Raw genomic sequence first — 15,232 nt, 5'->3', positions numbered from 1 at the left:
TATGGCCATCGGCCAAGGTGGGAGTGTTGTGTTGTGCAGAACCGGTAAATCCGTTTTTCACAGTAACGGACTGACCTTTCACCTTGCATGTAGAACATAAGCCTAATATCTAAAAAAATATATATATTGGTTATGTATGATCTATATAATACATTTTTGTAAGTTTGTCCAAATGTATTATCTCTTCTCACAGTACATGGAGGTACGAAAAACAAAAAAAACAATAGGTGTATAAACATATAATTGTCAAAACATTACACTGTCAGTAAGGTCAAGTGATCCTTGCACAAAATAAGGCACAGTATTGCGCTAAATACAATTTTTTATTTTGATATCTTGGAGTGCTAAAATTGATCTCTCAACTACAGCCACAGGGCAAATTATGTTTGGTTAGAATTTAAAGGGTTATGTAAGTCAACCAATGGTGTAACTTGGGGTCAGGGTCAATGAGGGATCCTGGGGCATTTATTTAAACAAATAGCCTATCGTAGCTGTGAAATGGTTGTTTCTGGTGAACGTTACAGGGAAAATCCAACACCTGATATTTCGGTCAATATACCCCAATCACAACTCAAAATACCAATATTTTTCTGTATTACTTTAAAACCATTGGTCTAACTCTAACAGTTCAGTAAGCCACCACCCCTTCTTAATGTACAGTAAATGTTAAAACATATTATTCTATTTGTGTAGTCTACCTTTCACAACACTTGGCTAGTAGGCTACATTTATTTTAATTTCATTTAACCTTTATTTTATCAGGGAGTCAAACTGAGACCAAGGTCTCTTTTACAGATGAGCCCTAAATTACATAAATGACAGGAAATACAATTTGTCATAAAAATAAAAAAAACACATTCATCAGTAATAAGGTCCTCAATCAGCTTTCTGAATTTGCCTGAGAGGCACACAAACATCAAATTCAAGAACATGTTGAAGATCGTTCAACAAATAAGGTGCAAGAAAACTATAAGCTGATTTACATAACTCCCTAGAGACCAAAGGAATTTCTAGAGTTAGCCATCCCTGAGACCGGCGGCGGTAACTCGTATGTCTAAAGTAAAGATGTTAGGTACAGTGGGACTTTTTGTAAAAGGGCTTTTTGTAAAAATGGAAAAAATAGCAACGTTAATCAACCTATGTGACATCAGAGGGCCAACCAACTTTCTGCTGGAGAATGCAGTGATAAACTGCATCTAACAGCTTTAGTGAAGTGGCAGCTGTGTTCACATAGATGAGGTTCGCCATAGTCTAGGACCGATAGGAGCGTCGACTGAATAATCTGCTTCCTACTGTTTAGCGAGAGGCAGGACCTATTTCTATAGAAGAAGACCCTTTTTAAAGCTCAGCGTCTTTACTAACTCATCAATATGCTTTTTAAAAGACAGCATTTCATCTATGCAGATGCCCAGATATCTGTAAGCAGGGACATGATCAATATGGACACCATCCAAAGTACATAAGCGTATTTGTATGCGCTCTAGAGAACAACATATACTTAGTTTTATCTGTATTCAATACTAATTCCAGGTCAATAAAGTTTTTCTGTAATACAAAGAAGACAGACTGTAGCTCAGATAGAGCCTGGTCAACTATTGGGGCAATAGTATACACAACAGTATCATCGGCATACAAGTGCAGGTTACAGTTTTTTACAGACAAGTCAATATTTTTTATGTAAACAGTGCAGGACACTGAATCGGCCCCTGCGGGATACCTTTCGTAGTATCCAGGAAACCTGATTAAACACCATCAATAGATACACATTGGGTTCTATCTGTCAGGTCATTTTTGAAACCAGTGAAATGCAGCCTGGTCTCGGCCAATTGAGGAAAGCCTCTGAATTAGCAGCGAGTGATCAACAGTATCGAAAGCCTTTGACAGGTCAATGAAAAGAGCAGCAGAATGTTGCCTTTTATCCATACAGTTAAACCACATCATTTACAACTAGGGATGCAGCAGAGATAGATACATGGTTTTGAAATGACACTGTTTGGGGCAAAATGAGGATTGAGATGACGCACACATGCATCCCAACTGCTCCTTGTCAATATTCCAAAATTCGAAACTCCTTTGCGTGCATCTTGTGTCTCGCCTCAACATGTTTTGCATGATTTGCTGTGAAACACTGCCAGACAGAAGTACACTCCGGTAATAGACAGTGAGAAAGTCTATTGATTTGATACAGACTGAATAATGTAGGCTTATCTGTTACAACTAACTCGTGTTACATTTTAGCCCAGTTTTCCCCTCTACAGATGAAGTCGGAAGTTTATATACACTTAGGTTGGAGTCATTAAAACTTGTTTTTCAACCACTCCATATATTTTTTGTTAACAAACTATAGTTTTGGCAACTCGGTTAGGACATCTACCTTGTGCATGACACAAGTAATTTTTCAAAAATTGTTTACAGACAGATCATTTCACTTATGATTCACTGTATCCCAATTCCAGTGGGTTAGAGGTTTACATACACTAAGTTGACGGTGTCTTTAAACAGCTTGGAAAATTCCAGAAAATGATGTCATGGCTTTAGAAGCTTCTGATAGGCTAATTGACATAATTTGAGTCAATTGGAGGTGTACCTGTGGATGTATTTCAAGGCCTATCTTTGCTTGACATCATGGGAAAATCAAAAGAAATAAGCCAAGACATCAGAAAAACAATTGTAGACCTCCACAAGTCTGGTTCATCCTTGGGAGCAATTTCCAAATGCCTGCAGGTACCACGTTCATCTGTACAAACAACAGTACGCAAGTATAAACACCATGGGACCACACAGACATCATACCGCCCAGTAAGGAGACGCGTTCTGTCTCCTAGAGATGAACGTACTTTGGTGCGAAAAGTGCAAACCAATCAACAACAGAACAACAGCAAAGGACCTTGTGAAGATGCTGGAGGAAACAGGTAAAAAGGTTCTATATCCACAATAAAACGAGTCCTATATCGACATAACCTGAAAGGCCGCTCGGCAAGGAAGAAGCCAATGCTCCAAAACTGCCATAAAAAAGCCAGACTACAGTTTGCAACTGCACATGGGGACAGAGATCGTACTTTTTGGAGAAATGTCCTCTGGTCTGATGAAACAAAAATAGAACAGTTTGTCCATAATGACCATCGTTTTGTTTGGCGGAAAAAGGGGGAGGCTTGCAAGCCGAAGAACACCATCCCAACCGTGAAGCACAGGGGTGGCAGCATCATGATGTGGTGGTGCTTTGCTGCAAGAGGGACTGGTGCACTTCACAAAATAGATGGCATCACGAGGAAGGAAAATTATATGGATATATTGAAGCAACATCTCAAGACATCAGTCAGGAAGTTAAAGCTTGGTGCAAATGGGTCTTCCCCAAGCATACTTCCAAAGTTGTGGCAAAATGGCTTAAGGATAACAAAGTCAAGGTATTAGAGTGGCCATCACAAAACCCTGACCTCAATCCCATAGAAAATGTGTGGGCAGAACTGAAAAAGCGTGTGCGAGCAAGGAGGCCTACAAACCTGACTCAGTTACACCAGCTCTGTCAGGAGGAATGGGCCAAAATTCACCCAACTTATTGTGAGAAGCTTGTGGAAGGCTATCCAAAACATTTGACCCAAGTTAAACAATTTAAAGGCTATGCTACCAAATACTAATTGAGTGTATGTAAACTTCTGACCCACTGGGAATGTGATGAAAGAAATAAAAGCTTACATAAATCATTCTCTCTACTATTATTCTGACATTTCACATTCTTAAAATAAAGTGGTGATCCTAACTGACCTAAGACAGGGAATTCTTACTTGGATTAAATGTCATGACTGACATTAAACTGAGTTTAAATGTAGTTGGCTAAGGTGTATGTAAACTTCCGACTACAACTGTAGGTTCGTGGGAACTTGACAGAATGAGGGAACTTGAGGGAATGAAACACAAACTGGAAAAAGGCTCATCACCATTTGAAACATGTAATTAACTAAATAGAATTACATTTAGGCTGCAATATGCTATGGCCAAGTTGGACCGTCATGGTAACATAAGAAGAAGAGGGCACGAATAAAAAGTGAGGAAATTGATTAAAAAAACCTGAGGTAACAGATAAAAAAATCTGAGAGAATTGATTAAAAAAACCTGAGGAAATGGATAAGCCTTGCTGGGTTTTTTTCTCCACCACAACACCTAGCTCTGTGGTAATGCCTTAAAATTGGATAATTTCTCTAAAAGTACCAGAGATCCCACTCTGACCATAAAGCAGGGTTGGCCCTCCTTTTGTAGGCCTGATGATCAATTTCCAAAAAACGGGGCCCACGGCCAAAAATATAAATAATAAATATATATACTGTTGAGAGTTGGAAAAGCAGAATACACAAGGTGCAATTTCGAAATTCGGTTGTCTAGCAGCAGTTTTTCTCTTGTTATGTCAGTCACTCAATTAACCCGACCAGGCATGTCAAGGGGGCCTGACCTCTAGGGGGCCCCCATTGATTTTGTTAGTCCCCCTCACTCAGACATTATATTGACATGACACAAGTAATGGCAAAACGTGTAGAATTGCAGGAAATTTGTAAAAAAAAATTGGTAAAACCTTCTCTTCCGCCACATGGCAAAATGTGTAGAACTGCAGAAAATGAACTGTAAAACTAAAATGTTTCTCTCTGCCATCAAGATACGGGGCCAGTCAAATGTTTTGTCCGCAAAGTACAGGTCCCTACCAACCAAATCTCACTTAGGGTTCCCAAAAGCCTGGGGCCGATTGCACAATTTGACTGTATGTGTGGGTATGGATGTTGGTTCCAAGGTCAACACCCTGTAAGGGGATCTGGGGCATTTTAAAAGAAATGGTACATCCAACACTTTGCTGATATTTTAGTCAATATAGCCCAATCAAAGCTCAAATATCAATATTTGTATGTATTACTTTAAATAGCAACAGCTGAAGGCAAAAATCAACTTCTCTGGTTGAAAACGGCCTATGTGGCATTGATACTAGTCAGAAACATTTATTCCAATGCCAAAATGGACTAAAAAGTGTAAGTAGGCTAATTTCTGTGAGATTTGTGTAACTGAGATCGTCACGATTTACATGAATGTTGGGTTTGGATGACATTCATGCCCACATGAGACCATTGCCTGGCGCAGTCTAATCACCCCTGGCAGTAATCAAATGATCTGAATCACAGCTGCCCAGTGTGCTGCAGTGCATGCTATCCAATCGCTCACCAGAACTAACCATTAGCACGCAGCGCCGCGGACTTGTTTTGACAACGATATATAGACAATACATCGTCACAAATGGGGTCTTATAGGAAATCAGGTCTAATTAGGCTGAAGTTTATATCATGAATACATTTATTCAAGTCTTGTGTTGGACAACCTGGAATCAGAGAGGCTGATTACTTTGGACTTTTCTTACATAGATTTTTCTACTCCAAAATGAATACAAATGTAAATGATAATGACACCATTTAAAATAAACACTTTCCCTCTATAAATGAGCCCAATATCATATATTAGTCCATATTATCAGGCAGGTTCGCTATTTAGTAATAAGCATTATCACCTGTAGCCCAACTGATGCAGCATAGTGGCTATAAATAAATAGGCTGAAGCATGGGCATAAATATGCGATGATAAGATTCAACAATTAAATGCACGAGGACGCCCTGACCAAATTAATGCATTGAATAAAAGTTACGCATAACCATGGAATAAAGTATGTGGACACCCCTTCAAATTAGTGGATTTGCCTATGTCAGCCACTACCCGTGGCTGACAGATGTATAAAATCGAGCACATAGCCATGCAATCTCCATAGACAAACGTTGGCAGTAGAATGGCCCATACTGAAGAAATCAGTGACTTTCAACATGACACCATCATAGGATGCCTCCTTTCCAACAAGTCAGTTTGTCAAATTTCGGCCCTGGTAGAGCAGCCCAGTTAACTGTAAGTGCTGTTATTGTGAAGTGGAAACATCTAGGAGCAACAACGGCTCAGCTGCAAAGTGGTATGCCATACAAGCTCACAGAACGGGATTGCCGACGCTGAAGCGTGTAAAAATCGTCTGTCCTCGGTTGCAACACTCAGTACTGACTTCCTGCCTCTGGAAGCAATGTCAGCACAATAACTGTTCGTCGGGAGCTTCGTGAAATGGGTTTCCATGGCTGAGCAGCTGATCACCATGCCCAATGCCAAGCATTGGCTGGAGTGGTGTTAAGTTTGCTGCCATTGGACTCTGGAGCAATGAAAATCTGTTATCTTGCGTGATGAATCAAGCATCATCATCTGGCAGTCCAACGGACTAATCTGGGTTTGGTGGATGACAGGAGAACGCTACCTGCCCGAATGCAGTGCCCACTGTAAAGTTTGGTGGAGGAGTAATAATGGTCTGGGGCTGTTTTTCATGGTTTGGGTAGTTGCAGTGAAGGGAAATCTTAACCCTACAGCATACAATGACATTCAAGACAATTCTGTGCTTCCAACTTTGTGGCAACAGTTTGAGGAAGGCCCTTTTCTGTTTCAGCATGACAATGCCCCATGCACAAAGTGAGGTCCATACAGAAAGGGTTTGTCAAGATCGGTGTGGAAGAACTTGACTAGCCTGCACAGAGCCCTGACCTCAACCCCATCAAACACCTTTGGGATGAATTGGAATCCCAACTCAGGAACCCCAACCAGGCCTAAATACCCAACATCAGTGCCGGACCTCACTAATGCTCTTGTGGCCAAATGGAAGCAAGTCTCCACAGCAATGTTCCAACATCTAGTGGAGCGTCTTCCCAGAAGAGTGGAGACTGTTACAGCAGCAAAGGGGGGAACCAACTCCATATTAACGCCTAATGATTTTGGAATGAGCTGTTCGACGAGCAGGTGTCCACATACTTTTGGTAATGTAGTGTAGCTTTGAATGTTGCCTGTGTTCTGTGTTTTGGATTGTTTTATTGTTTTTTTTTATGCGCCTTGTGAGAAAAGTGCTTTACAAATTAAATGTATTATTATTATGATTCAATCCTTGCTCAACTTTTTTCCATTCACAAAACACAAACTGCTGCCTCAAGACCGGGCCTCAACCAAAATAGTAAATGTCTGAGGGGTGACAAATAAAATAATAAAATAAAATGCGGAATTGAGTAGGACTGTGTGGTATAAAAGCACAGAATGCCAGTAGCTGCCTGGCGCTTTAAAGTGGGTAAAGAATTTCTAATCAATCAAATTCTTTGTGGTTTAGTATTGAAGGGATCAAATTTTGTCCATTTTACACTGGGGTGTAAAACTAGGAACCAAACAGAATGAAATTAAACGGGAGGAACCTACCTGAATTTGTCCAAAAGAAACTCATTTTCGTTGCAAGGTTGCCTACATTTAGGCATAACCTTTCTGGTCAAACATTTGGGGAATGGTGAGAGGACACCACATTCTATAAGCCTACTCACTACATGTAATTGTAATTGAAAGTATTTGTTCATCTTATCAATCACATTTTACAGATGAATTTTGAGGTGTGGATTTCCCATAGGGATTTCCACATTAACATTTGCGGACAGTGTTCTGTGTTCTTGCTGCCCTCAAGTGTTCAGCGTTCAGATGGTTTCGTGATTATCTGGCGCCACCATGTGGAATAAATTAGTAGAACCCATAGACAAAGAACCTACATTTTCTGTCCCCTTTGCGATGCCGTAGCCAGTGTTAATGGCACGATGGTAGAAAAGGAGAGCTTGGAATATAGTATTTTGTCGGAAACCAGCTTTAAACAGCATCAGTGCCTCGCTTTGCACTGGAGAGGGCTTGCAGTAGCTCGCGCTGATGGTCCTAGCCGTGGGAGGTACATGGATGGGATGATCCACATGTTGACTAATGGCTGTTCTGAAAAACAAAATGTATTTAGCTAAAGAGATGAAATCAAATGATACATCCCAGAAGATCATCACAGCGCGGTGACTAGCGCACTCTCCATTGTGTGCAGCAGAATGTCTCCAAGGGTGGCGACTCTGCTGTCCGGACTGTGGCTGTTCTTGGTTCTGTCTTGTGCTGCTAGGTCGATGTGGCAAGCCTGTGACAATGGGAAGGTACACTGTGAATCATTCTAAGACTATTTTATACTGACACGTGTCACTTCACTTGACTTTGTATTGCCTGCTTTCAAGTATAATTGTTAGACGATCTGAACAACGACCACGAAGAAAAACCATAGCTATCACAATGCAATGGCATGATTAATATATGCGCCATCGATTGTATGTTACCACTCCAGACAGCAAGCAAACTGTGGCAGTTTTGTGTCTGTATAATGTGTCTTCTGTGACTGACAGCTCTTGCTGGGGAGAGACCTGCCCCTGTCAGTTGTATGGAGCTGCCCTGTGATTTCCTGGCCAGAGTCCACTACCCAGGTAACCATGGAGCTAACCACTTGACCTATTGAACCACTGTTCCACATAACATACAGACCGACTGGTAGTAAACTACTGTAAGCATGAGTTACATGTAAACTTGAGCATTTCTGATTATGTCGCCTATTTATCTTTTGCACTTGGCTTCATATTGTGCGTTTGTTGTGTGCATTTCTCCGAGCAAATCCGTTGCTGGAACACAGTGCAACCCAGGTCTCTCTCCTCTGTTTGCAGAAGATTCCTAGCATTGAGACAGACTATCCCCCACAGGTAAATCAATCAACTTGTCAAACAGAAAGCACAATGAGCTAGCATTATCTTTCGTTGTGAACACATTCTCTCCAAACCCTTAGTGTAGCTATTACTGATAGTGGTAAGTATTTGGAGCGACTGATTCTTTACACAAAAATACTACTCCCGTGCCCCGTTCTGCAGGGCACAGCGTTGCAGAACGTTCACGTAGAGATGTATTGTGTAGAACTCAACGTGCCTCTCTGACATGTAGAATGGGAAATCACGCCTGGTCTCTTCGTGACATTTGTATCTGATATGTCTGCCCTCTTTTCCTGTCTGACCTCAGCCGATTGAGCATGTCTGCATGGACACACCCATCACCTACAATCACACTATCCCCAACAGGTAAGATGCTGTAGACACACACACACAGAGGAAGTGTTACACCCATTGTCAGTTAAATATGACTTTGTAATAACTCTTTACAAATGTATGTAAACAGCCAAATACATTTTCTGGGCAAGTGACAACCATAAATAGAAACAGCTCTGACTTGCACACACACACACACACACACACACACACACACACACACAGAGGAAGTGTTACATCACCAAGTACGCAAAATACACACTCACCTGGGAACCTGTGTGAAATCCCATTGTCAGTTAAATATGACTTTGTAATAACTCTTTAATGTGACAATGTAACAAATGTATGTAAACAGCCAAATACATTTTCTGGGCAAGTGACAACCATAAATAGAAACAGCTCCTGACTTGCATGATGGACAAGTGCCTCAGAGAGCTTAATGTCGGGTTCGCACCCAGAGTCGGGGCCTCCCCGGTGGCGCAGTGGTTAAGGGCGCACCAGAGACTCTGGGTTCGCGCCCAGGCTCTGTCGTAACCGGCCGCGACCGGGAGGTCCGTGGGGCAACGCACAATTGGCCTAGCGTCGTCTGGGTTAGGGAGGGTTTGGCCGGTAGGGATATCCTTGTTTCATCGCGCACCAGCGACTCCTGTGGCGGGCCGGGCGCAGTGCGCGCTATCTAAGGTTGCCAGGTGCACGGTGTTTCCTCCGACACATTGGTGTGGCTGGCTTCCGGGTTGGATGGCGCTGTGTTAAGAAGCAGTGCGGCTTGGTTGGGTTGTGTATCGGAGGACGCATGACTTTCAACCTTCGTCTCTCCCGAGACCGTACGGGAGTTGTAGCGATGAGACAAGATGGTAGTAAAATAAAAAAGATTAATGTTGATTCCTGTGTTGCGTTCCATTTACTATCCTGTCATTATGTGGGTGGTTTGTGTAGTGGTGCTCACCGGACTGTAGGGGCAGAGAGTGGAGAGTACCTGTACTGCCCCCCTCAACGCTGGCTCAACAACCTGCAGGTAACCACTAAAACCATGACCACACACACACAACCAACCAACCTCCGAGATGGCTAATATTTTTCATTAGTCTAGTATTGCCATAACTGATTGTCCAACTCTAATCAGCCTCTACTGGTGTGTGTGTGTGTTTGCAGTATGGCGCAACAGTGTTGCTGTACCATCCGTGTGCTCCTGTTCGTCAGCGTGACCTGCTGTCTGTCCTGGGCCACTGCTGTCTGTCTGACTACATCATAACGCCACACCCTGACCTCAGCAAACACAGAGTGAGTGAGTCTCACACACACACACACACAAGACAGTCTCAAAGGAAACATTACCTTTACTTACACTAAGATATCAGTAGAAGTAATTTACCATGTACTCTGTACTAGCTTGTGAATTGACTGATATCCCATCTCCTTACCAATAGGATTCTAGAAAACCCATAATGGCACCTCCGTAGTGGCTTAGTTGAACCCGATTTATAGATTACACTGAAAACAGATGACAACATGTCTACTGTGACAGCAGGGCATTCAATTGACATCCCAACAGATGCATAGACAAAGTCGTGACGGTGAAACAAGAGACCAGAATGTTCCTTCTAACAATGGGGAACACAGTAGAACACATATTCAGTGGCATGTCATTGAAATGAGGGTTGTGTTCAGTAGGGCACACAGTTACAAAACAAGGAGGAAAACAAGCGTGTCTTATTGGATAAGCACATCAGTTTTTTTTCTCCATTTGGTGCCTACTGAACATGACCCTGTGGGGGCTGAATCTCTCTCCTGTTGAAGCCGTTAGCGCTGGTGTCCTGGGGTCGCACTCTGGAGCTGTCCCAGGTGACCACTCCGGAGGTCTGTGATTGGCTGCAGTTGACAGCGGCACACGGTAACAGTGGCGATGTGGGTCCAAACAGGAAGTATAACTTGCTGTTGACCCATCCTGCGGATCACAAACACGCATACCCAAAGAAGGTGAGCCAGAAGACAGAGAGAGGAGAGGGCACTGCATGTTTGAACATTTGAAAGGCAGTGTAACGCAGTGGTATTCAAACTTTTTCAGTGGGGACCACACTTTTTTTGGCCAGAATTTCTGGGGACCCCATTCCACCCCAAATCTAATGAAACAACTGTCAAATCTGTACATTTTGATTTTCACATCCACAAATGACCTTCAATTCATTACATTTTCATCTCTCTTATCCAAATTAAAAGAACCAATGTACATAAAAATACTCTGAAAATATATACATTTTAGGTATTTGGCGAACCCACTAGAATTTTCCCACAACCAGGGTCGCGACCCCGACTTTAAATAGCACTGGTGTAAAGTAACATGATGTCTCGACGCTGTCGTTCGATGATTTGACTGTATGATTTACTGAGTGTGCCTATTTGTTGATCATCACCAGTCTCTGAAGCAGTGCTGTGAGGAGACCCTCGCTCTGCTGCTGGATGGACGGTTGGAGGTGACAGACTGGAGGAGAGGGAGGGTCCGCAAGAGCCGAGCTGCACTCGGGAACGAGGGGAGGGAGAAAGAGAGCCGGACCACCGGGTTGCTGCCTCTAGCAGTCACCAAGACCAACAGGACTACCTTGGACAGACCTGAAGCACAGGGCCCAGCCATAGTGAGGGCTACACAGAGAGATACGGACCCTCTAGCAGTCACCAAGACCAACAGGACTACCCTGAACAGACCTGAAGCACAGGGCCCAGCCATAGTGAGGGCTACACAGAGAGATACGGACCCTCTAGCAGTCACCAAGACCAACAGGACTACCCTGAACAGACCTGAAGCACAGGGCCCAGCCATAGTGAGGGCTACACAGAGAGATACGGACCAAGGACTCAAAGTGACCCAACCTCGCCGCAGAGAAAATAACACGGATGACAAAGAGCCCCGAGGGAAAGTGAGAGAAACAGACTGGCTGAACCAGAACGAAGCAGAGGACAAGAGGCAGAGCGGGAAACCGCGAGACATCCAGGGGAGAGGGGTGAAGAGCAGCAGACGCGAGGGAGGGAGACTGCCCCGTAACTCTCCAACCGAGAGGGAAAAGGCTCTGTCTCAGAGTCGCCGTAAGCAGTTGGCTGTCACACAGGCGAACAGCCAGGACAGGAGAGCAGACTGTGGTGGTAGGGTGGGCCACAGCGAGTGCACTGAGACCGTAGCTCCGCTAGGGAGCGCCGCGGCTGGGCCCGGTGACAGGATGCTGCCCACTCCGCGGACAGACGAGGCGGTGTGGGCGGCGGCGGCGTTGGGTTTCCTCCTGGTGCTGCTGGCACTCTCCATGCTGCACACCCGCCTTTACCGCCAGTGGCGCACAACGCCCAGCATGTACTGGCATGACCCTAAGCAGGACTACGACAGCGTGGCAGGTGGGTTCATTTGGACTTAAACATCCCCCCCCTCCCCAACACACACTTCTTAGGGCCCTATAAAATCTGTGTTTCATAGAATGTGGACAGAAGTACAGAATGCAGACATTGAAACGGAATTCAACCATATAAAAAATGAATTGAACTTAGAGCCTTTATTAATTTGCCTAAGATTAACATAATACAACAACATAATACATCAGTGATTCGTATTTACCTGCAACTTCCTGAAACGGCACAGGAATGCCTGTGTGTGTGTGGGGGGTATTGTGCGCATGTACAATATGTCTACACCAAAAATATGAACTCATCACGAGGGGCCATAGTTGCTCGCGGGTTTGCATATCCACATCCATAAACCCCCCCCCCACACGCACCCACATTGTGAGCAAAACATTTTAATGACCCCCTCTTGACAGTGGATGTAGTTTTGGTGTTCATTTCAGGTAAATCAACACATTTTGCCATGGGGTGGAGACAAATGTTTGCAGTTTTGAATATGATATCTGAGTGAGACTAACACAGTCTATGGGGGCCCACTGGCTGGTAATTGGAACATGATATCATGTTTAGATTGCTAAGTTAGTTTAGCAGCTAGCTATCTAAAAAAGGTTAGCTGAGTTGACTCACTATCAGCGACTGACAGAGCAAAAAAGCTGATGGACAACCACATTTCAAAATTGAACTTTGAAGTTGAGACCCCGAGTTCCTAAAAAAATTTTTTTTTTAATTAACATTTGGGGGGAAATAGATCAGAGGGCCTTAAAATGGTTAAAGTCTAGTTGTGTTTTGTGTCTTAGATGTGATCCACAGGAGGCTGAAGATGCCAGGGAGGAGGAAGAGGAGGGTGTCCAAGAGCCGAAGACAGGAATGTGTCCTCCTACCACCCAGCTCCAGCACAGAGGAGGACGAGTAGAAACAGACATCTGTTTATTATACCCATCTTGTCTTTAGCCCTGGGAGCAGAAAGGACACTGGGACCTAAAAGCAGGGTACTCCCATTTGCCTAATAACACTGCTCTGTTGAAGAAACTGAGCATTTTATGCATTTTTTTTGGAAGGAGACCTCCGATTCATCTTCTATCGCTGGTAGTTAAGGAATATTTTAGTATTTTAACTGTCATACACCACTCCATAGTATAAAACCCCATTCAATCAGATCTCATTCACAATCACCACCAATGATACCATTTTACTACACATTCAAATGTTCTCGTAGGGGCCGATTCAGACTTAGGAAACCTACGCCTTTCCTAAGCACTTCCAAGTAGTTGGTATTCAGGCTTGCAGCAAGATTTGCGGGTGTGGCGCCAACAATAAATGTAATTCAACCCCAGAAAACACCCACTGGTTGGCCGACAGAATTGACAAGGGAGTTTTTGTTCAATACATTTTCTGTTCATTTATCTAAAGTAATCCCTTTTAAATATGTATTTGGACAGTGAAGCTAACAATTTTTTATTTTAGGTCAAATGTTTCAATGAGGCAACCTTTTAATTTGAGGGTATTTTCATATCTGTTTTACCTTTTAGAAATGACTTCTCCATTTGAAGTATTTGGACAAATACTTGTGTATTTGTGTATTAAAGTAGTCAAGTTTTGTATTTGATCCCATAATCCTTTGCACTCAATGACCACATCAAGCTTGTGACCCTACAAGCTCTTATTGTAGGAAGAGCATATTGTAGGAAGAGCATAATCATGAATGGATCGTGAATAATGATGAGTGAATACTAACCTCTCCTGTTATTGGAAATGGTGAGAGGTTAGCATGTTTTGTTGCAGCTTATGTTACCTTCTCACTCATCATTATTCACCATTTGTCTTAATCTTGGCATTATCAGGATTCATTTGGAAGTGTTCAGAAAGAAATGTACTCCAGTCATCCTTCATTTCCCATTGGGCAAAATATAATCTGAAACAACAAAAAAACCAATCTGCAAATATATCCAACAAATTGTAGAGCCAGAAGCTTGATGTAGTCACGGAGTTCAAGGAATATGTAGCCAAATACTCAACTTTTGATGATTTAACACTAAGTGAATTCTTCAACATGGGGGGACGAGATGAAGTGCTTTCCTTTCTAAATGTTTAAACAGATATGAAATTACCCTCGAGCTGACATTCTGTACTGTCACCTCATGAATCATGTGATCTAAAATCCTAAAAGCTGGAGCCCAATGACAAGGTTTAGCTTCACAGTCCAAATAAATCTGGAGGGGAGCGTAGTTGCTGTTGTAAGCAATGGGCTGTCAGTTGCAGTAGTGGGTACGAGTCCATCAAATGCTGTTGTGTGATGGGGGTTAAATCATGTTTTGTGAGTTATTTAATATATGATGGCTGCAGTGAATCAAGACATGGACAGAGAGGATTTGTATGTGGATTATTGCTTGTCTCCTACTACACAGCCAGTGTACTCCTATGAAGCTATTGGTTGGAAGCTAACCGTTTCAACCACAGAATTAGAGAGATTCTGTTTCTATGCTTTGAACAACCACAGGATATGAAAACGATTGAACATGATGTTGCTATGCATGGTAATGAAAACATTTGGGAGCAGCAATACCCTGTGAGGGCTTTTTATTTGTTTTTAACTACTGTGTGATGTTTACTAGTAACCCTGTACCAGATGTAGATGTGTATACTCTTATTTACAATACTAATGTATACATAGAATAATGATCTTCAGTCATATCCTACTAAGTAATGAAATTACAACCGTGAAAACAAAAATCACCATAGATGTGGTTACCATAATGGAGCAGCTGTAGCCATATACAGTGTACAAAACATTAGGAAAACCTTTTTGCTCTCAGAACTGCCTCAATGCTTCAGGGCATGGACTCTACAAAGGTGTTGAAAGCGTTCCCACCGGGATGCTG

The 15,232-nt window shown here is 42.8% G+C and overlaps 1 protein-coding gene across 3 annotated transcripts; it reads left to right on the top strand.

Moving 5' to 3' along the window:
• Positions 1-7,638: 7,638 nt before the first annotated feature.
• On the top strand, positions 7,639-14,913 carry LOC112266830. Of its 3 annotated transcripts, none has more exons than XM_042297202.1 (11): positions 7,639-7,801; positions 7,946-8,045; positions 8,289-8,366; positions 8,601-8,636; positions 8,947-9,005; positions 9,909-9,987; positions 10,125-10,253; positions 10,770-10,949; positions 11,387-11,590; positions 11,684-12,350; positions 13,151-14,913. In XM_042297202.1, exons 1-11 carry the CDS (start codon positions 7,677-7,679, stop codon positions 13,264-13,266), a joined length of 1,773 nt encoding a protein of 590 aa, XP_042153136.1. In that variant the 5' UTR covers positions 7,639-7,676; the 3' UTR covers positions 13,267-14,913. The 3 variants fall into 3 exon arrangements, with proteins under 3 accessions (XP_042153136.1, XP_042153135.1, XP_024300452.2); XM_042297201.1 differs by having other exon boundaries at positions 7,640-7,801; positions 11,387-11,714; positions 11,808-12,350; XM_024444684.2 differs by having other exon boundaries at positions 7,640-7,801; positions 11,387-12,350.
• Positions 14,914-15,232: the final 319 nt, after the last annotated feature.

The sequence above is a fragment of the Oncorhynchus tshawytscha genome, linkage group LG14 (genome assembly GCF_018296145.1).
Source record: "Oncorhynchus tshawytscha isolate Ot180627B linkage group LG14, Otsh_v2.0, whole genome shotgun sequence".
Taxonomy (NCBI): Eukaryota; Metazoa; Chordata; class Actinopteri; order Salmoniformes; family Salmonidae; genus Oncorhynchus; species Oncorhynchus tshawytscha.
This window is presented reverse-complemented; position numbering and strand designations above follow the sequence as displayed.

Coding starts and splice junctions, on each gene's coding strand:
- LOC112266830 (XM_024444684.2), top strand. CDS start 7,677: ATGGTAGAAAAGGAGAGCTTGGAATATAGTATTTTGTCGGAAACCAGC. Junction 9,006..9,908: donor AATCACACTATCCCCAACAG/GTAAGATGCTGT, acceptor TGGTTTGTGTAG/TGGTGCTCACCGGACTGTAG. Junction 12,351..13,150: donor GGACTACGACAGCGTGGCAG/GTGGGTTCATTT, acceptor TTTGTGTCTTAG/ATGTGATCCACAGGAGGCTG.